A 22,352-nucleotide genomic window follows, 5' to 3' on the forward strand; every position below is an offset into this window, starting at 1 on the left:
AAACTATGAAGCAATGGTTTGGTCCACATTTCCATTAATACTCAGGCCCATTTGGAATTTCAAAGCGAACAAGGTCCCAGGGGGCATTTGAGCTGGGGAGCCAGTTGCAAAGCAGAGGGATGAAGGAAGTAGGGATTTTGGGCTTGCATAAACATGCAACGGCCTAGTCAGTGAACTTAATGGTAAAGGTAGCTGTTTAAGCATTTAGATGCAATAGAGAAAACAAATTGAGAAAACTTTAAATTTACACACAAACACACACACTTGTACATAGATAGATAAATAAAATGCTGAAAGCTAAATGAAATACCTGTGTCTGTCAGAAGCTTGGTGGCCTCCAGCACTTTCTCAGTGTAGACCCCCGGCTCATAGTTGTCCATCTCCGACGTCACCACATGAACCACCCTGGCCGCACGGCCCCGAATAGCCCCAGCAGTGCGATCCAGCCCATCCACATCCTTTTCTTGCAGAGCAATCACACACTTGTTCACATCCTCCAGGATGTGGTTTTCTAGTAAGACAGAGATCGCATTTGACCGACAACGTTAAAAACAAGGACACGCACTGTCGGAAAAACCCAAGTCACTCTGAGAATTAAAGCTGGAAATCCTTTATCCGTCATGCTGTATTAAACTCTGTCCCTGGTTTTGGAAAATTAAGAACAGTGGCCAAAAACATTTCTCTCTAATGAAAGAAGGTAAAATGCAAATGAATACGTGACATTTGCACAGGGTGGGACTGCATGTTGTACCATGCTCGAAACAACGTCACCCACGGATTCCTGTCTGGGGCAAGAGCAAGAGATTTGTCCTTAGAAGCCCGCTGATCACAATATACCAGGCTCATCCTTACCAGACACACACAGGAAGTCATCGATGGAAGTTATGTCGTCCACAGCGTCAGTAAGCACACGGACTTGCTTCTCCCAGTGGTCTTTGAAAAGATCCATGTTGTCCTGAGCTACTTTGCTGTTGGGCTTGGCAGCTAAGGCCAGGGCGGCGTTAATCACCTATAATAATTGCAGATTAAAAGCAATTAATCGCTATCCAAAATCAGCCGCAGATAATCTCGTCTGACAATCAAAACCTTAGAAAGCCGTAATTTCTCAACTGTGACTAGGAATTTTTTGTGTGTAAAACATACATCGACAAAACAGAGGATGGGTGAGTGATTAAACAAGACGGGATGATTTGAGCAATGTGGTGTCAAAGGAGGACCAACGTGGTTCTCGTACCTGGGGACAGAGGGCCTCCAGCTGGGAGGCTGCCATACGGACAAGCTTCACTCCTTCCTCGTTATTGGAAATGGAGCAAGCCAGATTGGCGACCTGCAGAAAGCAAAAATCACATAGATACTCACATGGGTTCTCAGACATCAGGACCTATAACAGCTGCCCCTTTTGATACTGAATTCTCAAAAAAAAAAAAAAAAAAAAAAAAAAACTTTCCTTCTCAATAGCTCACAGTTCTTAAGTCTGATTGAATTCTCTGATTGATTATAGTAACCACTGTCAGTACTTCTGAGAGGAGGAATACATGTTGCTGAAAAATTTAAAACAGCTGATACCCAGTGAAAAAATGTGAAGCAAGTAGCTCAATAATCCTTATTACATTATTCTTATGACATTTGTAATATTTACAATAAGGATTCAGTACCAAGGCTTCCTTATTTAAGAAAATAAAATAGAATGGTTATATGCCAACTACACTATGTTCCAAATAATTAGGCAAGTGACATAAGTAAAAAGCTGTTAAAGTAGGAAGGGCTTATACATAAATATGTATGATCAAGAGGTTTTTGAAGAACAATGTTTATGCAACAAATACAACACATTTCTGTTCTGAGTCATTTATGGCATTTACTGTTCCAAAACTAATTTGAAACGCTATTTTGTGCATGTTTCAGAATATCTAAAAACTTATCGGGTACTGCTGGCATCTGTGTAAAAACATTCAAACAGCACTGACGACAATTAAAAGGAACCTAAACAGAGTTGACCGTTTTTAGAATACACCAGAACTGGTGTCTGCATAGGAATTTTGAATGCGGTGTATAGATATTACAAAACTGTTTTGGATGCATAGACAGTATTTTGAAAATGTCACTTTTGGGCGTAATAACTAATCAATTAGATGCTTCACAAGAGGAGACACCGAAATGTGTAACAGAATAGTGAAATGGAAAAACTTTACGCTTCATACAGAAACATTTAGGCTGATCAAATATTGATTAGCACCATTCATCAACACCTTTCACACCACTGGAAACATTCAATACATGACAGCGTGAAAACTTAACCAAATGCTATCCTGCTTAAGGAAGCAATTCTCATTTTCTGGTGACACAGTGAAATGATGGTCTGGGGAAAGCAGCAGTGCAAATGCACATTCCTAGTCAAAGATACATGCATTAATTAACACAACATAATAATCAAAACAGATCACCAACTGCTATCTAAAACAGTCATGCTGGCAAAACACAAAATGTAAATAAGTCAAAATGTGTTCTATGCACAAAATTAAATTGTGCCGTTTATTGCTGAAAATGTATTGCACTGAGCAAAACGGACAATCATTCAGAAGTAACTGTGTAAAATATTGTATGTGTAAAATATGAATGGATCCTAATACTGCAAACAAATATGCTTGTATATATTTCAGATGCCTGGGAACCATGGGCAACAATGACACAGAATCATGTGGAAACTCCAAAGGCTTCATTTTCTGAAAACTAGTTACCCTTCAGTCTTGGTCATACGTGACGTGCATGTGAACTATCATTCAATACATATTGCAAATGTATTTCCAATCTCAAATTAAAATTTAAAAACACCTGGGTTAATCATGGGAAGACTGCAAAAAATAAAGCAGATTTCAGAAAAACATATATAGCACAAAAACAAAAATATTGCAGTTGAAACAAATTCTGGCCTACAGAATACAGTCACGAATACGGCCTACTTTTCCAAGGAAAATCAGATGTTCCAAAGCAAATTTACACATATATGCAAAGTGACTTAATGGCAAAAATTAACAGCTACAGATTCACATCATGCGCTAAGGCTCAACTGTTTAACATAATATTGTACTGGCAGTTTCCATGAAAGTAATCACACGGAAGCAGTGTTTCAGTAATACACCGCGCAAGAGGGGGGGTGGGGTGGGGGGGTTAAAGGCAGTCAGCACTTCCCATTGCCCCTGGTGTACATTTCATAAATATTACACAAAAGAAATGGGGCTGGCCAGAGTTCCATTCTACCTCTTTCATTTTACTGAAAATTGAATACTGTCTCCAAAAGCAATCACTCAATCTAATGTAACCTCGATCTAATGTGAATTTTAAAAGCATATTCATTAATGAATATGGCCATATGAACCTGTAGGTAATGTCGTCTTTCATACACGCAGGTTTGCCCCATATCCTCAATCAACACCATCTTGCAGAATTTCCAAAATCTTGCAAAAATGTCAACCTGATTTAAAAAAATGTGTTTAATGGTTTGCATCTGTGAAGGCAGAGCCATCACAGCCATCGAGCACAGAATGGCCACCCATGACCCTGACCAGCAGTTGGAAAATGGATGCATAAAAGTCAGGGGCCTCTTTTGTATTAAGCACAAAACCACAGTCAAAATGGAGCCCTATGAATTAAAAAAAAAAAAAATGAATACTGAACTTGATACTGCTCTTTGAAAGGTGAGTCTTAAAAAGTGCACAACAGTGCATTTCATTCGTGCTGCAACAAAAATAAGGCCAAATCTTCACACTAGCAATACAGTACACAAAAAATACATGGCATCCTTGTGGTTTTATCAATCTCATCAGTTAATTACCCTAAAAACTCCTTTCATTAGATGAACCTGAAGTAAACAGCATAATAAGATTTTGAAACCCAACAGCACTCTAGCCGCATGTATTATGCAAGGCTTTAAAACCAAGCTTAAAATGCTAAATCATTTCAATGGGATCCATTTGTTACCAAAAGATGATTTATGCACCATCAACTCAAGTACTAAATCTGATTAGTAATAGGAATCCAAGCCATCCCTACATCTCGAGTCAACATGTATGGTGAAGTAAGCGCACTGATACAAACATGCAGGCTTGTGTTTACTGCCAAGGTGCCCAAACTACCCATTTATGAATAAATGTACACAGACTGACATACAGTACATGCATGAAGGAGAGAATGTCCTTCAGAAGCATAGCACGTGTTTACCTCCGAAAACAGGAAAAAACTGCAACACATTTAAACACTAATTCTTATTTTAGCAACAATCACATCTATGTAGCTGTATTTCATCTTTTTAGCTTGTTCCAATTTCATATGGTGTCAGTTCCAATTATGCAGTGCAGTGAGGCATTTTCAACAATTGTTGTGTCATTCTATAATGCCACTGCCAATTCCTCTGCCTGGGGCAGAACTCTGGGCTCTTTGACTAATCCAGTCCCACTCTAGTGTCTAACTGGTGCTTTCACTCCTGTCTTGGCACTGAAATGAAGGCCAGGCACCCATGGGGAGTGGTCACTCCCAAATGTCAACAAAGGGCATTTTTCTACTGGGACCACGGGGAAAGACATGGGGGAAAAGGTAATGAGGATGGCTAATGACAGTGTCAGTTTCTAGTTGACCATTAGACTCCAATACAAAATGTTTTAAATGAAGAACATTGTCTAGGAAAAAATACAATGGTGGAAGAGGAACAGAAGCTCAATTTACAGTTATCCTGCCACAACTCCATGACTATGTACGATGACAACACGCTGTACATTAAGCCATTTCCTGACCAGTACATAGCATTTCATTATATTTCCATTGTCAACAGGAAATAGGATACAAACAGTTGAGAAAATTGAACCATTTCCCTTGAGACAACACTTAACCTTTGGCAATGAAGTTGGACTCCCCTGGGTAGGTACAAGATTTGTTTCACGGAACTGACCAGCCGTACACATTTGACATGTACCGTCTGCCTGCCCAAAATAGCACATGATTTCATTCAGATAATATTGCTTACATATAACAGCAAACTGCTAAATTTGAAGTCAACCTGTATGGTTTGAATAATGAAATGTATTGTATAGATTGCTATGGCAGAATTTGTACGGAAATTTTACTAAATCACAAGACATGACGATCACATTTCATGTTTGAATGTTACAAGAGATGAGATTTTTTGCCTTGTTGCCATGAATAGGCAATATGATTTTATAAACACACACTGGAACCATTAACCTAGCAGACCTGATCAGATCCTGCTATTCACATTAGTTGCAAAAAGTACAAGAGCCACCTGTATTTCAAGGGTATTCAAGCAGATTAAAACCCCAATTCTTTTAATGTCTAACTGAGGGGGTCTTGCCTTTCTAAATAAATCACAAGGTAACTCACCTCAATGAGCTTGTTGGCATGTTCTCGGAAAACTTGGGCATATTCCTTCACCTCCTTCTCATTGCCATTCTTAGCCGCTTCAATCAGGACCAGAAGTGGGACGTTGGTCTCCAGGAAAGAGTCTGACACATGGTCCATTACTGCTTTGCGCAGCTAAGAACATAAAAGTAAAGACAGATACACAGCTTTACTAAGCTTTACTTAAAAAAATCCAAAATGCTTTAAAAGTGATTTTTAGAGCAATACGGAATACTACATTAAAATTTGAACTGAAGAATCTGTCAGCTTGCTGGCCATAATTCTGAAGGAGACACTTCGATCAATTAAATCTATAGCGACATTAACATTACAATGTAGTAACAGGCAATAGATGTCTTCTTTTGGAAATGTAAGACACAGGGTAGCCATTTATATTGAAAGCCATTAATACAGAAAATGGAAGCATCAATCCTTTCCACAGCCATCACTTAGAAATGAACTCCTGCTTCCAATTCTGGAGAATCTTTTGTCAATACAGATTAGCAAAACCTCCAATTAATGCACATTACAATTTAGATTTTTAGAGTTAATTTTTAAATGTTAAACAGCATTTCAGATAGTTGCATGTATGTGGTTCTAGGTAGAACACTGTTAACCATTGACATGAGCCTTTTAGTGGAAGAGTTTGGCTTCATAGAAGAATGGAGAAATACGTGGTAAGGAAAGGAACCTGACCTGTCTGCGTAGATCACGCGTCTTCTTAGTCATCCTGTCAATGGCTGTGTTCAGGGCATCACTTCTGTCTTTTCTGCCAGCCTGCAAGTGAAAAATAGCATTTTGTAGCTTACATTTTCCGAGGCAACTGGTAGGGTTAGGGATTTGGGGAAGTTCAAACAACATCCACAGGAGAAATTCCTGTTCTCTTACAAAACACCCTAATTATGTAAATTAAATAGAAACCCCAAAATGAGTAAAATAAAGATAAGTTTACAAACAGAGGAACCGGCACGGTTGCACAATGGGAAGCTTACATTTGTGTTTTATAGTTAAGGTAAGTAGGCATCTCATTTTTAAGAGAAATTAAAAAATTACCCACAACACACATTAAATATCACCAAGAAACTATGAAAGATAAGCATCTGTAAACTGGGAACTATTGCCATTGAACACAAGTGGTACTGAGACAACTATCCATTCATGGCAGCTGCAATACAATTTTCTTTTGAGCATATGAAATATGAAGTTTTTATGTTTCGCAGAAGCTTATTGTAACAGTGCAACACTTTACTTCAATTGATATTACGCCCCATAATATCAGAATATTGAAACATCTCAATTTCTAAAGAAGGGCCATATTATGCATCATGCCAATAAGCAAGAAAATGACAGGGATTACCTACTCCAAAAATTCTAGCATCACCTACACACATTTCAGCCATTTTTGCCTGACATGAAGGTAAAGCATACATATGGGCTGGAAAACTTTTCAAATTAAAGAAATTTAACACCATAATATTAAAAAAAAACCTGAAAAGAAAGTTGTCAAATGTCACTGATCTTTGAATGCTTTAAATTTGAAGGCACACAGCTTGTCCCAAAAAGAAGTTCTAGAAAGAATGCAACCACATAATGCAGTGCCTTTATCAAGATAATCACTTTATGCTTTTATGCAATACAAATGTGTGTCAGTCTATTTGTCTGAATTTCAAAGCCTCAAATTAAGCAAATATTTTACAAAAATTCAGGATCAAAGGCTCCAAATCCCATAAGGCTTTATCTACTATATACCCCCCCCCCCCCTATAATTGACTGCAAAAAGGTTAGCTATCATGTAACTGAAATACAAAGTGTGACATTCACCAGAAACTAACTACAAAGAAATAACCCATATTTATCTGTACACAGTGCATATATCATCCCAAATCCTATTTTCCATATGAACAAAATGTACAGAGACTGCCAAATTTAGAAAGCAAGCTGCAGCATTTAAAACATTCTGATGGGGCAGCGAAACCAGCGAGGAAGAAAAGAGAGGAGGTCATCAAACAAGCAAGTAGGAGTAAGCAAGAGTGCAAGGCATAAAGTAAGCTAACAAGCCAGAGCATTACAGAGCAAGAGGAAGAGAGCAAGGGAGGGAGAGCGGGTGAGAAAGCTACAGGGAAAGAGGGGGCGAGGGAAAGAGCAAGCAGACGAGCGATGCAGCGAGAGCGAGCAGGAGAGAGCAGGGGAGACCACGCAATAGCAAGAGAGCAGACGAGAATGAGCGAGAACGCGCAAATGGGAGGGAGACTGGGGGAGAGCACACGAGAGAGAGAGGGAGAGAGAGAGAAACTGCATCACTGATCGACGCCAGCCTGCCACCACTCTGTAGCAGTGCGTGCCTGCAACAAAAGCAGCGAACAGCCTGTCTGATTCTTTCCTTATCCTTTTTTTGACCAGCAACTATCCTCTGTGTTGAGAACTCAATACAGACACGGCTGACGGAGCGACAAGGAGCAAGATTTGCGAGAAGGGTCTCCGACTGCCATCAACAAGTTATGCGAAGGCAGACCCCCAGTCATGAAAGGAGACTGCTTGATCTTCAATTAACCAATTGAGCTGACATCATTGCAGTAGCAAAGGAGAGGGACGAAAAACCAAAAACGCACAAGGATTGTGATGGATTCAGATCAACTTATAGACTGAAGGGGGGGAATCTATTTTCCTAATTTCTCAAAAGAAACCGGATTAAAAATATAAGATTAAAATTCTAGTCATGGAATTGCTCCTTTTGTTGCATTTGTGGAGATCCAGCATTGCTTTATTTAAGATCACGATTCCTTTTGTGTTTTATCAAAAGGGTTTTTGTTCATTTGATTTTTTTTCCGTCTGGCTGCTCAAAGTGTCTGCGGAGAAAAACAGTTGAATGCAGCCTCCGATGTGCAGAAAAGAATGGGTAAGTTAGCTCTTTTATATGCTAGGTCTGGACCTGAATAGAAAACAGAGTGCAAGAGTGGACTAAAGATAACACCTCAAGAGCTCCTAACATTAATTTATTCATTTTAAACGCGTTTGCTTCATCCAGAGCCACAGAAATGAACCATAATCTGTGTACTATGTAAAAAAAATCCTCAGCTTTAGAGAGATGTACACTGCATTTATCATGTTAAATAGCATCAGGATCGTGATAAATTCACAGTAACGCATCCCAAGGACATGCTTAATTCTGGGTGTGTGTACGCGGTGGCAGTGTGTACCACAATGCTCAAATAACCAGACTGAAAACAAGGGCTTACCAATGATTGTCTAAATTAAACATATCTGTTGAATCTACAAACTGCATTTAGAAAGACCATGGTAGGATTAGATAAAAAGCCGGAATGAATGAATGCTCCTTTAGAGACATGGGGGGACGTGTATATTACATGGGGTATTCATTCAAACACAAAATGTGTATATTAGTGTCTGCGCATACAGAAATACATGGGTCACAGATTTGACAGACAGCGACCGTAATTACAGCTTTAATATTCCATTGGGATCGTTCCCAGCAGGAATTAGATGCCCACTCTCCTCCCACCCAGTTTATTTTGTTGTGTTTAAACCCACCCAGGTTTCCATTCAAGGTGGATACTCGTAGGACCAGCACCAGCGGCACTCTTTGCGATCAGCATGCTGCTGTGCCTGATCCCTGTGTCATGCACAACCTGCCCCCAGAAATGCCGCTGTGAGGACCTGCAGTTTTACTGCGACACACAGGGGCTCCTGGCCCCCCCAGATGGTGTGGAGAGGGGGGCTTTGGGGCTCTCACTGCGGCACAACAGCATTACAGAACTAAGCGCTGATCAATTCTATGGCTTCAGCCAGCTCACGTGGCTCCACCTGGACCATAACCAAATAAGCACCGTGAGGGAGGATGCATTTCAGGGGCTATACAAGCTTAAGGACCTCAACTTGAGCTCCAACCGCATCACCAAGTTGCCCAACACGACCTTCATCCACCTCATTAATCTCCAGATCCTGGACCTTTCCTTCAACCAGATGACAGCTCTTGAGCCAGAGCTATTCCATGGCCTGCGCAAGCTCCAGATACTGCACCTGCGCTCCAACTCCCTGCGTACAACTCCCGTACGGGCCTTCTGGGACTGCCGCAGCTTGGAGTATTTGGGCCTTAGCAACAACAGGCTAAGAAGTCTGGCTCGCAATGGCTTTGCAGGCCTGATTAAGTTGCGGGAACTCCATCTGGAGCACAATCAGTTGACCAAGATCAACTTGGCACACTTCCCCCGACTGGTTGCCCTTCAAGTCCTCTACCTTCAGTGGAACAAAATCAACAACTTAACATGTGGGATGGAGTGGACCTGGACAACTTTGGAGAAGCTGGATCTCACTGGAAATGAGATCCGCACTCTGACTTCTGATGTGTTTGAGACTCTACCCAATCTTAAGATCTTGCTACTGGATAACAACAAACTAACAAGCCTCGACAGCCAGACCTTGGATATGTGGCACTCACTGGGAACTATTGGGCTTTCCAGCAACCTCTGGGAATGTACCAAAGGGATCTGCTCACTGGCTACTTGGCTGAGCATATTCAAGGGAAGGTGGGAACACTCTATATTGTGCCACAGCCCAGAGTATGCACAGGGTGAGGAAATACTGGATGCGGTTTATGGGTTTCAGCTTTGTCAAAATTTTTCGGCGCCATTCCTGCCGACCAGCCGCTCTCCTGAGGTCACGTCACCCCAGGAAGCCACCAGCTCCCTATTTGGAATTATGCAGACGCCCACGCAGGACTTCTATGCAGAGGATTTTGGAAGCTTTACTACAGTTGCTACTACCACCACTGCCACCCAGCCACCCAAGACTGTCACTGCGACCACCACCACCACCACAGTCGGGTGGGCATCCGTGACAGACGACTTCTCAGAGATTGACAACACAGTTCTCACCCAGAGGGTCCTAATTGGAACTATGGCCCTATTGTTTTCATTCTTTCTCATCATTTTTGTGGTATACATCTCCAGAAAGTGTTGCCCCCCAACACTGAGGCGAATCCGACATTGCTCAGCAATTCAGAATCGCCGACAGATGAGGACTCAGACGCGACAGCCAATGGCAGACCTGGCCACCCAGGTGCCCTATAATGAGTATGAGCCCAGCCACGAGGAGGGTGCCCTCGTCATAATTAACGGGTACGGGCAGTGTAAGTGCCAGCAACTGCCTTATAAAGAGTGTGAAGTATGAACTATTATTTATTCTTGCAGATCATGGTTTCCCATTTAGCCATTCCAAACAATAGTGTTGGTTTGTTATTTTTCCAGTATATATTAAAAACCAACTTGTTGGCTTTGAACATATGTTTTGGAAGCAGATGTACGATGCAGCTGAATACAGGCCATCTTCTACAGTTCGAGAAGATTCAGATTAAGTTAACAGGTGTGAATTGATATTCACACATTTATTTTTATAATATGAATACACATTTGTTGGTATCAAGAAGGAAAACTGAAGACATGCCATGTCACTTAGAAATATATATGGTAACAAAAATAACCTAATTATGAAGAGGAGTCAGCCAACCACAAGAGGTAATACTTTAATCTTTACACACGGTAAAAGAAAAAAAAAACTGAATTTAATCTTTAAAGTTGGAAGTGTTTTTGTTATGATCTGATCAGACAATGCAGTATTCACAGGTCAATTCAGTGCCCAAGTCTTACTTGCGCAGCTAACAAATGACACTTAACAAGGATATTTAGAACCTCTCCAGCCAATAAGCAGCCTTCCAGGTTTAGAACTAATTCCATCACCTCTTAAATCCAAAAGCTTAGCACTTTTTCTGGGAAAGGTAAATGACCAATATGCCACAGTATTAATTCTGCCAAAATGTCGTAGCTCTCTAGCACAGTGGGAGCAAAATGCTATTTATGAAACCACTGATCCAAATATCAGCTACAAGAAATCTTCACACTGGTTCAATTTAAAACCAGTAAACAAGGTGTCTCCCTCTTCTCCACAAATATAACCACAATGAATATATAAGCCTGTATTATTTGCCAGTATACCTAGATAAATGCTAAATTTGGAATAAGCAGTACCAAAATTAAGAGTCATGGCTCAGTGAATTTTCAGTGCCGCAAACAGTACCTGAGGGGCAGACAGGAATGACACCCTTGAGTTAAATAACTGAACAATCTCCATTAGAGAATCTCTAATTGAGGGGTGTCACGGCATAGCACCGCTTGAACACATTCTCACAGGCTACCTCCAATAAAAAAGGAAAAGAAAAAAAAAAAAGAAAAAAAAACACGTTCCATGTCTTGTACTTCAAAGGGGGGGAAAAAACCCATTTAAACACATTAATCCAACACTGCAAGGCAATGTTGAATTTTATATATAAAAACTATATATTACCGACTAGAGATTCCGTTTCAGTTTCCCAGAAGCACCAGCAGTACAGGTGACTCATCCTGAACGACGAGCCATCACTTTGTGCCAAACGGAATGGTGTCTATCATTAAATGAAAGCAGCTGCCGGTCTGTGGTCTTCAGGATAAGGATGTAGGCTTCAACTGAATTTATACTTTTAAATTAGTTACAATGAAAGGGGGAGGAGAGCACAGATTACACTAATAACTTTACATTTAAACCATATGGACAGTAATGGAATATTGTAATACATGTTTGATAGAGAAAAAGAAAATGCATGCTCTAGGAAGCACGCGTTAATGCAAATCGACGACAAAAAGTGGCCTCTAGGGGGAGATATAAAAACAAAATCTGCACAGAATTTTTCCAGAAGCGAGCGAGCGAGCGAGAGAGAGAGAGAGATTAAGACAATTCACAGAGTCACAGGGAAAGCCCCCCCCCCCAAAAGTCCATGATATATCCAGTATTTGTAATTTGACCGAATCCCCGACTACTTAAAATACCTGCCTAAATAAGACAGCCATATTATGAAGAGTGATACTAATTAGTATACAATTCGTATGAAAACCTAGAGAGCTGTTTGAATAGGTTGACATGGTAGTCATGGTATTTACAAAAACAGCAGGCCATTTCAAATATTTCCCCAAGAAATTTATGCGCAATATTCCTCATGTGCTGCAGCTCTGGCCTGCTCCCCTACATACCCTGCATGTTCCCAAATGACAGACAAGAGTTTTGTACGTGCCAGCTGAGGTCAGCAAAGACTGGACAAGCCTTACATCTGTATTTATCAAAAGCTTGGAATTGGACAAGTTATGAACTGGACTGGTGGTTAAACATTTTATTTCTAGAAAGTTTAGCAAACATCTGGCATCTATTAAAAGCAACAGCTTGTGAAGTGATCAACACATGAATTGTAGAATTTTACATCGATCTGCACTCCTTTCACCTGTATCCATACCATGGTGAAGTGCGACATCACATTCCCTAGCAATCCTGATCTTTAAAATGGGTAACGCATATGAGACAGCCATTTTAAATATTACATCGTTGGTAGTGTTTTCATTTTCACAGAGGGGGAGATCATGGGATTATTGAGAAAACGCACTTGTGCAGTTGACTTTAGGCACACTACCAACACTCAGAATTAATAGCAAAACCCAACATGGTTAAATGATTTATACTCATGCCTTTAAAACATTCTACCATGGCTTCTCAGTAATCCATTGAAAAATGTATCAGATGAAAAAGCATTCAGCAGTCAAAATTCATTAGGTATTAATTTATCAGTAAATGATTCCTATTAAAATCTTTACTAATTCTGATTAGTTTGGTAATCCCCTTCAATGATTGGTACGCTTGTTGCTAGGAAAAAAATGATGAAAGCACTTTACCAGCGTGTCAAAATACTCCATGCTCTCCCACATTGCCTACAAACCCATTGAAAGCACTACTTTCACTACGCTGTGGTCCAAAAGAATGCTTCCCCCCTTTTTCCTTTTGTATTGTAATATGTACAATTTCATATATGTATAGTGGACAAAAGATGTGGCTTTAACTGAAGATTTTTTTTCCTTAAAACATATATTTTTTAAATAAAAATGACTACAGTTTCTGATCTTGCACAAGTCTGGCAGTTAAGTCATTATAAATGATTTGATATTGGCTTAGATTAACTGGTGCAAAAAAAAAAAAAAAGTGAAAAGCTGTTGAAAGCACTTTTAGAATACAGAAGTAGAAAGTCTGACTGCATGTTACTTCTAAAGTATAGTTGTCACAACTGGGGTGGTGGTATTTATACAGGTTCTCAGTCTATTTAATGCTGGAATGCTATGACAAGACACCAAAGGAAGAAGTGACAGAATCGCCTCAATGCCACACCATTCCGAGATCATGCCACTGGATAGCACAGAGAAAGCACTGGCTATTTCAGAGCCAAGCATTAATTCTGGCCAATTCTCTGTGCAATACCAGGGTGTGCCGACATCTGAACAAGGGTCTATAGGCTGGTTTTATGAGGTCAGTTTACATCAGAACGGGTTGGGGTTAGGGTTAAACCCACGGATGGCCAGGTTCTAGACAATATCCAAGGGTCAAAATTTGATTGATCCATTAACCATGTTTGCTTTCTGCGAGCTTACTTCCTGTACAGCAACTATACAACATTGTTTGAGAGAGTGCAAAACATCTACACAACTCAATTTCCAGAGAAAGCCGTATGTACTGATACTACACTTGACTGCACTCTATATCAACGTATGGCACAATGAGATCCTTCTGCCAGGGTTATACAAAATATTTACTTTAGTAAGCTAAATGCAGCTTTGTCTTCCACTTCGTAGCATTTTCCACACACTGATAAAGATGGCAGGAGTTTAGATACTGCCAAAATGTCATACTTGCATACAGCCTGCATATCTGCACAACCTTCAGGTTCATTTACACGAATCTTTGTGTGCATTTAAGTGATTCACTGCCTTCATGTTAATTATATTCAGCCATCTTTAAATTATGTGCTCATTGCTTGCACATGAATTCAACAGTTTTTATTCTCAGCTACGTTAATCAATGTGGCCTCCGGTACTTCAATGTCACAAAGCCAGCTGTTCAAAAACAGCCAAGAAATCCAAATTAAGAAATTCCTCATGTACTTAACTATTATCCAATGAACAAATCTTCAGAGACCAGGTCTGGCAAATGTATTCTTAAGTACAACTGGAGACCACTAGCTTAGAAGATCAAAAAATACTCATAGTAAATTATCACATAGACCTCGATACTACTACCAGCCCAAGCATAAGAAATGAGGATTTGATCGTGCAGGACAGTGTTACAGTACAAGCTGTCAACTGAACTTCACCAGTCACCAATATGTAACAGTAACTGTCATACCATAAAACTTCAGCTGTACAAATTTCTAATGCTGATGCTCATCTGTGATGTGCCTATTTTTCATAAAGTAGCCTAAAAATAACCCATAGGAAACAAAGGTGATAAAAGCACCACACACCATAGATCGAACAGGAAACCAGTGCATGTTTTTTTTTCCCCTCTCAATATTGATTCTCACGATGATTCACAGCTTACAAGAGAAAGTATTCCTCTTAGGGGATGCAGCCATCTACCACCCAGTCCTCTCAGTGGAGGTTTCTCCCCCAAAGAAAGGGGATCAAAGCATCTATGCAGCTAAGAGCCATTAACTGCCCATCTGAAGTTCAAGGTCACTGAAAAACACTCAGTGACAGCAGTATTTCAAGGTCTTTTGCTGCCATGATCATAGTACATGATGCAAGGTTAATAAATGGCACCACATTTCTCACATCAAATTTAAAAAAAAATTCAAAGCAGAAGAGCCTATTAATAGATAACATTTAACAAAACCTGAATTATGGGTAGAGTTAATTCTGATAAATGAAATCTTGGAAGACTACTGGAGCAATCATTCTTCCTTAGAAAGAAAATGTGTATTTGCTGCAAGAGCACAATGACTCATGGAAATGGTTATTGGCAGTGTGAGAAAATTGAACAAGCCCTCGTCACAGCCTGCAACAAGGCAGAACCCTTTAAAGCTCTGATGAATAAAGGTACCTTTTAACTGTGCATCTTTAATTATGCTAATGAATTGGCAGATCCCCTTGATGCATCTAATCTGGATTGCAAATCAGCATTCAGCATAAGACATTTCTCCTCTGAGCTCATCATTGAGTCCCACTGTTTCAAAAGGATAGCTTCAGCTAAAGAATTCAATCAGGACTGACTTTACAAAAATGGAAATGCTTCTATATAGAAGAAACAGAATATTACTCACAGAAACTGAAATATGCAGAATAAGTTACCACAAACAGGACATAAAAATAGTTATTAAAAATCTAGGGCATGGAATCTTAAACTTGTTAAAAGCACCCAGTTACCGCAAGCAAAACCTAATAATCATTACAGGGTCCAGAATACAGAACATCTTTAGCGTCAACAATTTCTGCCAGAATGAGGCAAACTGCTTGCACCTGACAAATCCAAAAGCAAATCTGTACTGGATTCAATTAGAATGCTGGACATTAAAATGTAGGCATGACTCATTCAAGAAATAGCACACACTTTAAATGCGATCACACAAAACCTATATGCAAATATCACAGACATAAGCGGCCCCAGGTGATATTCAAAGATGGGACACAAAAAGGATGTTTTCCAAAGGCAAAAAATCAGGAGATTTCTCACATATCACCAACAACATGCTCGATTTTGGTTTGCTGCAATGTGACCAGGCCTACAGAACTACAAAGAAACTAGAATATATTGCTTGGAACTTCTAGGACCAACTTATTAGTGACCAGTTGATTTGTTTATTATGTCTGTTAAAACTCTCAGCCAATATCTCTCTACTCCCCGTCTTAAAAAAATTGCAGATTAATTAAAAACCAAAATAAGGTGTTGAACTACATTGCTTTCATTCAGGTTAATAATATTCTCAGGACAAAGGCTGTCGAAACCAAGAGTCTTTGATCAAATTCATTTGAACCAAAAAATATCTAGCTGCACAAACAAAATGAGGCTTGCTGTATCAAAAGGAAAACAAATTAGATCAGAATGACTGTCCAACAGCAAAAAGAAAAATGTTTACAGTGTGTATGCAGAGATCATACTAGAGCAGGTGCGGTAAACCTGATTTTAACCCTCTGGGGTCTTGGGGTAGGGAACACACTTTGACTGGGGCATGGTCACACATTTCATTCAATATCAAACTTAATTCATGACAAATAAATTCTCATATTTTTGTATTGGCATTACACTCATCTTAATTTTAATGAACATTGTAAATGTGTCAGATTTGTGTTAAGTTTGTAATCTGACGTCAAAGTATAGACATTGCAAAATGCAGTTTGGAACACTTGCAGAAACATTATAAAAGTACATAGTAAGCAATGGTGCCAGTTTGTTTTGACCCCAGATAACTGATCAGCAAAGTCTTGGCTACACGAAGATGACTAAAGCTGCAACATTCAGTTGGATAAATAAGAAAAACCTAACTCACTATTTCTGGCTCCTTTCATTGGATATGTAGGAGCTCTCATTTGTATGCATGACCATTCACACCTGACCACCCCCCCACCCCCCCCCCCCTTTTATGGTGCTGATGGGGATGTATCTGGATCGCGTTTCATCATTGCGTTGTTCATCAAATTAACATGCAAATGTCATTTGAATATGCGTGATGCGGCTATTTAGAATGCGAATAGCGATCTTCAAGGTGAGGGCAGTACTTCACGCCGCCGATGCAGGTAAAACAAAGGTGACAGGGTTTACTTTTTTGCCGATTTAACCTAATTTTAAAAACTTATACTTCCGACAATGGACGTTTTGAAAAGAGATTACGGATTTTTTCTTCTTCATGATTCTAAAGATTTAAGCAAGATATAAACTGAAATAGGCGTGAAAAATACGCTGCATCGCTGACGATGTGCTTGTCCCGAAAGGGTTAACATACCAGATAATCAGGAAAAGGAACAATCATTTAAATTTCAAAGCTTGCCAAGTTAGTTTCCTATGACAGAGTTCAAAAGTGTCAGTAACTTATTGATGGTCAATCATGATCCGTGTGATGTGACAATTCTGCAGGCTCATAACGCGATGTTGATATCGCACCTCGTCTCATCCTAGATAGATGTACTAAAAAAAAAGTCACTTTCACAATTTTGTTATACTACTCTGAGCATCTGCTTAAATTTCATAGGCTATTTATTTCAGCAAGTGGAAGTTGATTCCCAAAGGTCCCCAGGGAACGTCAGTATTTCTTTTGTTGCAGATACCAACCATAAACTACTAGTCAATGTAATGGTTTGATCTAAAATAAGCAACAAGCTGTCTCAAAACAAGGTCAAGGTAATTTCTGGAAATCTGTTCAATCCCCTTAATTACAACTATGGCAGAATCTCTAAATGCTTATGCACAACATCACAGTATATGCAGTAGGGCTGGACGATAAAATAATTATCGCAATAAAATTTCACGATATCGATATGCCAAGTGCTCAAAGGAGGTCTGAAATAATTTGAGACAACATGCCACTGGCCACACTATGTATCACAAAATGAGGTTACTTTGAGACTACTTGTCAGGACTGCCAATGCAGCACAAGTGCAAACACAGCTGTAAAATCGGGGGATTTACTGAACACAAAACAGAATGCAACAGGGCAAGTAGGCAGACGACAGACAAAAGTGTTAAAACAACGGCAACTCACCAGGAGAGCAAGCAAGTCCAAAGCAACCCATTAAATAACGGTAATCCGGCGAAATCCAAAAGGAAAATCCATAGAAAAATTCAGTCCATGAGAAATCCTGCAGTAATAATCCATAGAGAAATAAGATAGGAAGAATGCCAGCAGCAGCGTTCCGATGACTAACAACCTGCTCATCTCTCGCACTTGTCAAATGCAAAATGCTGCTCGGTACACGTGGCGCTTCTGGCTTCCTTTTGGGTATGATTTGAGTGCTTTTCTGAGCCAAGAGCCCCATCTAGTGAGGTTAGAATATACAGCAAATTGTTCCGCAAATGTCATTTTGGTCAACACTACTGTTTGGCAAGCATTTGTTACGTTCTGAAGATAGACAGGTTAACTATGATTAACCATATAGTTTCTTAAATTTTAAATCAGGAGTAAAACGGAGAGGAAATAATGACAACTTTTATCGCGATAATTATTGATGACCGATATGAACATTATCGTGATAAAATTTTTGGCCATATCGCCAAAAATATGCGGATAGCAAAACACTCAAATTCCTCCCGATTAGCTACGAGTTGCATTCTGTTGCAGCCTGTACATTGTTTCCAGCTCTCTCTATATCAAGTGCGTGTGCATGCCAACCACTGACTGACATTCAATTTAGGCACTCCAGTTCACTCGTTTCTAGACCTTGAAAAGAAACCAGAGGACATGAAAACCCCACACATGGAAGTGGCGTGTGGCAACAGCACTCCCCGCTGTGCCACCGTGTCACCCTCAATAGTAGGCCTGCATGATGTTCGATTGTAATATCGGCACCACACGATATTCATAGGCGATTGTCACTTCAGAAAAACTATAATAGCTAAGTCACACCAAAACATGTTTTTTCTAACCAAAAGAAAAAACAAAACTAAGCATGCTCTGGAATTTTTATGTTAGTTCCTTTAGAAGATTATGCAACACATTTTAACAAAAAAAAGTGCAAAGTTTATCACTACTACTACTGCATGAGCTCTGCAGGCACATTTCAAGCCAATCATTTTCGTGTTTTCTGTCAAACCCAGTATGGCGCATTTATGAGAAATTTAACAAAAAACAAAGAATGAGGAAGAGAAAAGTGAACAAGAGTAGGTCACCAAAATACATTATCGTTCTGCTGTATAGAATATTCTAGATGTCAGAGATGATACCAGGCAAAAGTAAGTGATGTGGACGCTTCTTCCTGTTACCACATCTCACAGCAACAACTTATTTGAGAGACTGTTGGTAAATATCATGCTTTTGGCTATAATTTTTTGGGTAAATTTAATTTTGTTTTATAAATACCACAATACTTAACACAATCTTAAATCTCTCAATGTGAGCTTTCCCCCCCCATTATAGTCTGGCTCCTCAACACACAATACGCTCACAAAATACATAAATATAGCACATTAGATTGGTTTTGAACACAGTATACAATGTTTCCTGGCCGTCAGTCACAATCAATTAAATCTATTCTTGCTATCAACCTATAAAACATTACATAGATTCACAAGTTATTATATAAACTGTCAATCACTTGGTGAATTCTCTCTTAGCATTTTTCAAAACCTTTACAAGTTTTGCAAGAATAAGACCTTCATAAAGCAATATTTTTCAGGTTGCTTAACTTATTTTTCCAATTGTGTAAGTTGTAACAGTATGGAGTGCATCTGTGGAAAACAGGATATTTGATGCAAAATATTAACTTTTCCAATAGAAACTACATAACACACTGTAAAACGATGTCTTAATTTTCAGTGAGTACAACTGGTTAAATTCAGTTGCAAATATCTGTACAATCCAATCAAATTGTCAGACTGAGCGGAGACCGTCCCACTCTGGCAACACAGAATGCAATGAACATATCGGTTTAGCAATGTGCATAGGCCTATGCTCTCTTTTACAAAGAGGACGGAAGGAGCAAAATTGCCACAGAAAATTTCAAAAATAAAAGCAGCACAGTTCAGCAGTAAAATGAAAATTTTGAAAATTCTAATTTTCTGAAAAGGGCATGAGTTTGAATAAAAATGTCCCCCACAAGGAATAAAGTTTTATTGTTCTTCATTATTATCAATAAAAGCAAACAAGTTACCAGCAGATTAGACACATTCCATTAATTATAAATGAATGCAAATGGTTTTGGAACAGCAGCATGTAATTTGGATTTCAAGTCAGTTCATTCCATTCCAGGTAGTAAACAACGCAGCTGCTTAAAAGGCAAGAACCAAACGGCAGAACGTACTAAAGTCCAACAGTGAAGGATCCACAACACTTGACATACCTTCACTGGCAGAGGTGAAAGGAAAAATAATCACACACATTAGAAAACAGTCGAACATGGGAATGAAGGTTGCTTAAACATCTGAGGAAACTGTCATACACTGACAGAAAGGCAAATATTTAGTATTTACCCAAGCACATGTTTCTGAGTGATGCCTCAGTCTGAGAAACTAGATGTATTTAATGCATATTTTGAAATGGTTGGCTGTCTGACAGCAGGCAGAACCATGTTTATACCATCTAAACTAATTGAAATTTGTTTTTTGGGCTCTGTGGCAATTAATCTTTCCCAGCCTCGTTTATCTGTTTGCAGCCAATTCATTCTTTTCCTCTGGATATTTATTAAATGTAATTACAAGACATTTTAGGACCAACACAATGTAAATTCCCAAGGCCATCCATATTAGATTGAGAGCCTAAAGTATTACTGCATTGAAAATACCAGGGTTAAAATCCTTACAAATCCCTGCACTAAACATTAAATCCTACCAAACTCAACCACGCACTGCACACAATATTGAAGGTTTTTAAACAACTGACTGCCCAAAAATTTAAATAAAGCTTAAACCATATTACAAACCACTAAAATAAAACTGGTCTTTATTAATCCTTTAAAACATCTTGCCCTATACAAGTAATTCCAACTTTTTAATGGTAGTATCTTCAACCAGAACCATCCAATCTGAAGATACATAGAATCTGTTCTCTGAAAAGGTTTCTTTTTAAAAGCTTAGCTCATGCTCTTTCCCACATGCATGTATCTTGTATTGATACTACATTTGTACGTGGATGCAGACGGCGACAGGTGGGTCACGTGTACAGCAGTAATATTCTACCAGACCAGGAGACGACAGATGTATTTCAACAAGTATCAGCAATGCAGGAAAATGGGTACAGTTTTCTTTTTTTACTACTAGAGTTTATAAAAACTGTAAAAAAGTTTTTCAGAGCTGTTAGGCTTGGGCAGTATTAAGAATACAGCATACAATGGCATTATGAAATTCTTACAACAAAATTAGGAGCACCCCACGGTGAATTTTATTGCCAAGATTTCAAAACTTCAAAAGATTACAAAGTGTGTTTTTTAAAAATACTGTATACTATGGTATGTCTGTACTGTAGGAAAAGTTAGATGGGGGTATCTACACTTCCTTCAGCATATACAATGGCAGTCCTAATAGACTATAACCCCAATTGCAACGTGCTGCCTTACGACCGCTATGACATCACCAGTGTTCGTGGTGATGCTGGTTATAAAAAATAAAATAAAAATCTACTGCGCTGCTAGTCATATAAAAGTATAGCACATACAACACATAACTTACTGGTTTATGCATTTACTCTAGTTATTACTTAGACTATACTATCTACGTTTCTGTAAGCATACTCTTCTCAATGGCAAAAGGCGCCGAACATTTCTCAATGTATCCCTGTTGCCAAGCGACGCATGACTTAATTCTGGTAAGCGGAGCTACACTATACCTAGACTTTCTATGTTACATACTGTGTTTTTCTCTCATTCCTGCTTTCTCCAAGTGTAATACATTAGTGTTATTTTAGGTTTTATGCATTTAGTGTGATTAGGCAGGTTATTCTCTCTCTAGGAACACTCAAAAATTACTCTAACATCATTTTGGCTTAGGAAAATTCATAGGAATGCTTGACTTTTGGATTGAGGAGGAAATAACAATGAAAGGAAAGCCAAGCATGTTAAGGCTGAAAAATATTGATTTTTAGCACTATGTATTTCACTTTTCCAAGCAAAACTATTCATTTAATTGCTCGTGCTGGGAGCACAAACCACCAAGTCACAGTTAAGTGTCCAGTCAATGTTATTTGTTGAGTGATCAGAGAGAAAAGGGCTGCAGGACTAGTACAGTTCATGAGAAGAATAAATCCTATTTTCAAGTAGCTGCAAAGTGGCTCAAGTTAAATCTTACTGGCAATTACTTTTACATGTAGTTAAATGAGATGATCAGAGAGCTTCTCCAGTAGGCATCCCCTGCTGCCCCCCCCCCCCCATGTCTGCTGTATGGCT

The 22,352-nt window shown here is 39.2% G+C and overlaps 2 protein-coding genes across 2 annotated transcripts in view; one reads left to right on the top strand and one right to left on the bottom strand.

Annotated features, from left to right (window-relative positions):
* ctnna1 (catenin (cadherin-associated protein), alpha 1) overlaps positions 1-22,352 on the bottom strand; it is a 62,794-nt gene that overhangs the window by 19,151 nt on the left and 21,291 nt on the right. Inside the window, exons 8-12 of the mRNA XM_023819526.2 lie at positions 6,106-6,186; positions 5,392-5,544; positions 1,235-1,327; positions 853-1,009; positions 311-511 (exon numbers count right to left, since the gene is read on the bottom strand). Of these exons, the coding sequence (XP_023675294.1) occupies positions 311-511; positions 853-1,009; positions 1,235-1,327; positions 5,392-5,544; positions 6,106-6,186 (685 nt within the window). The remainder of the gene's footprint in view (positions 1-310; positions 512-852; positions 1,010-1,234; positions 1,328-5,391; positions 5,545-6,105; positions 6,187-22,352) is intronic.
* lrrtm2 (leucine rich repeat transmembrane neuronal 2) lies at positions 7,505-13,427 on the top strand. Its single transcript, XM_023819527.2, has 2 exons — positions 7,505-8,305; positions 8,963-13,427. The coding sequence occupies exons 1-2, from the start codon at positions 8,302-8,304 to the stop codon at positions 10,594-10,596; spliced, it is 1,638 nt and encodes a 545-aa protein (XP_023675295.1). The 5' UTR covers positions 7,505-8,301; the 3' UTR covers positions 10,597-13,427.

Source organism: Paramormyrops kingsleyae, chromosome 10 (genome assembly GCF_048594095.1).
Source record: "Paramormyrops kingsleyae isolate MSU_618 chromosome 10, PKINGS_0.4, whole genome shotgun sequence".
In the NCBI taxonomy this organism is placed as follows: domain Eukaryota; kingdom Metazoa; phylum Chordata; class Actinopteri; order Osteoglossiformes; family Mormyridae; genus Paramormyrops; species Paramormyrops kingsleyae.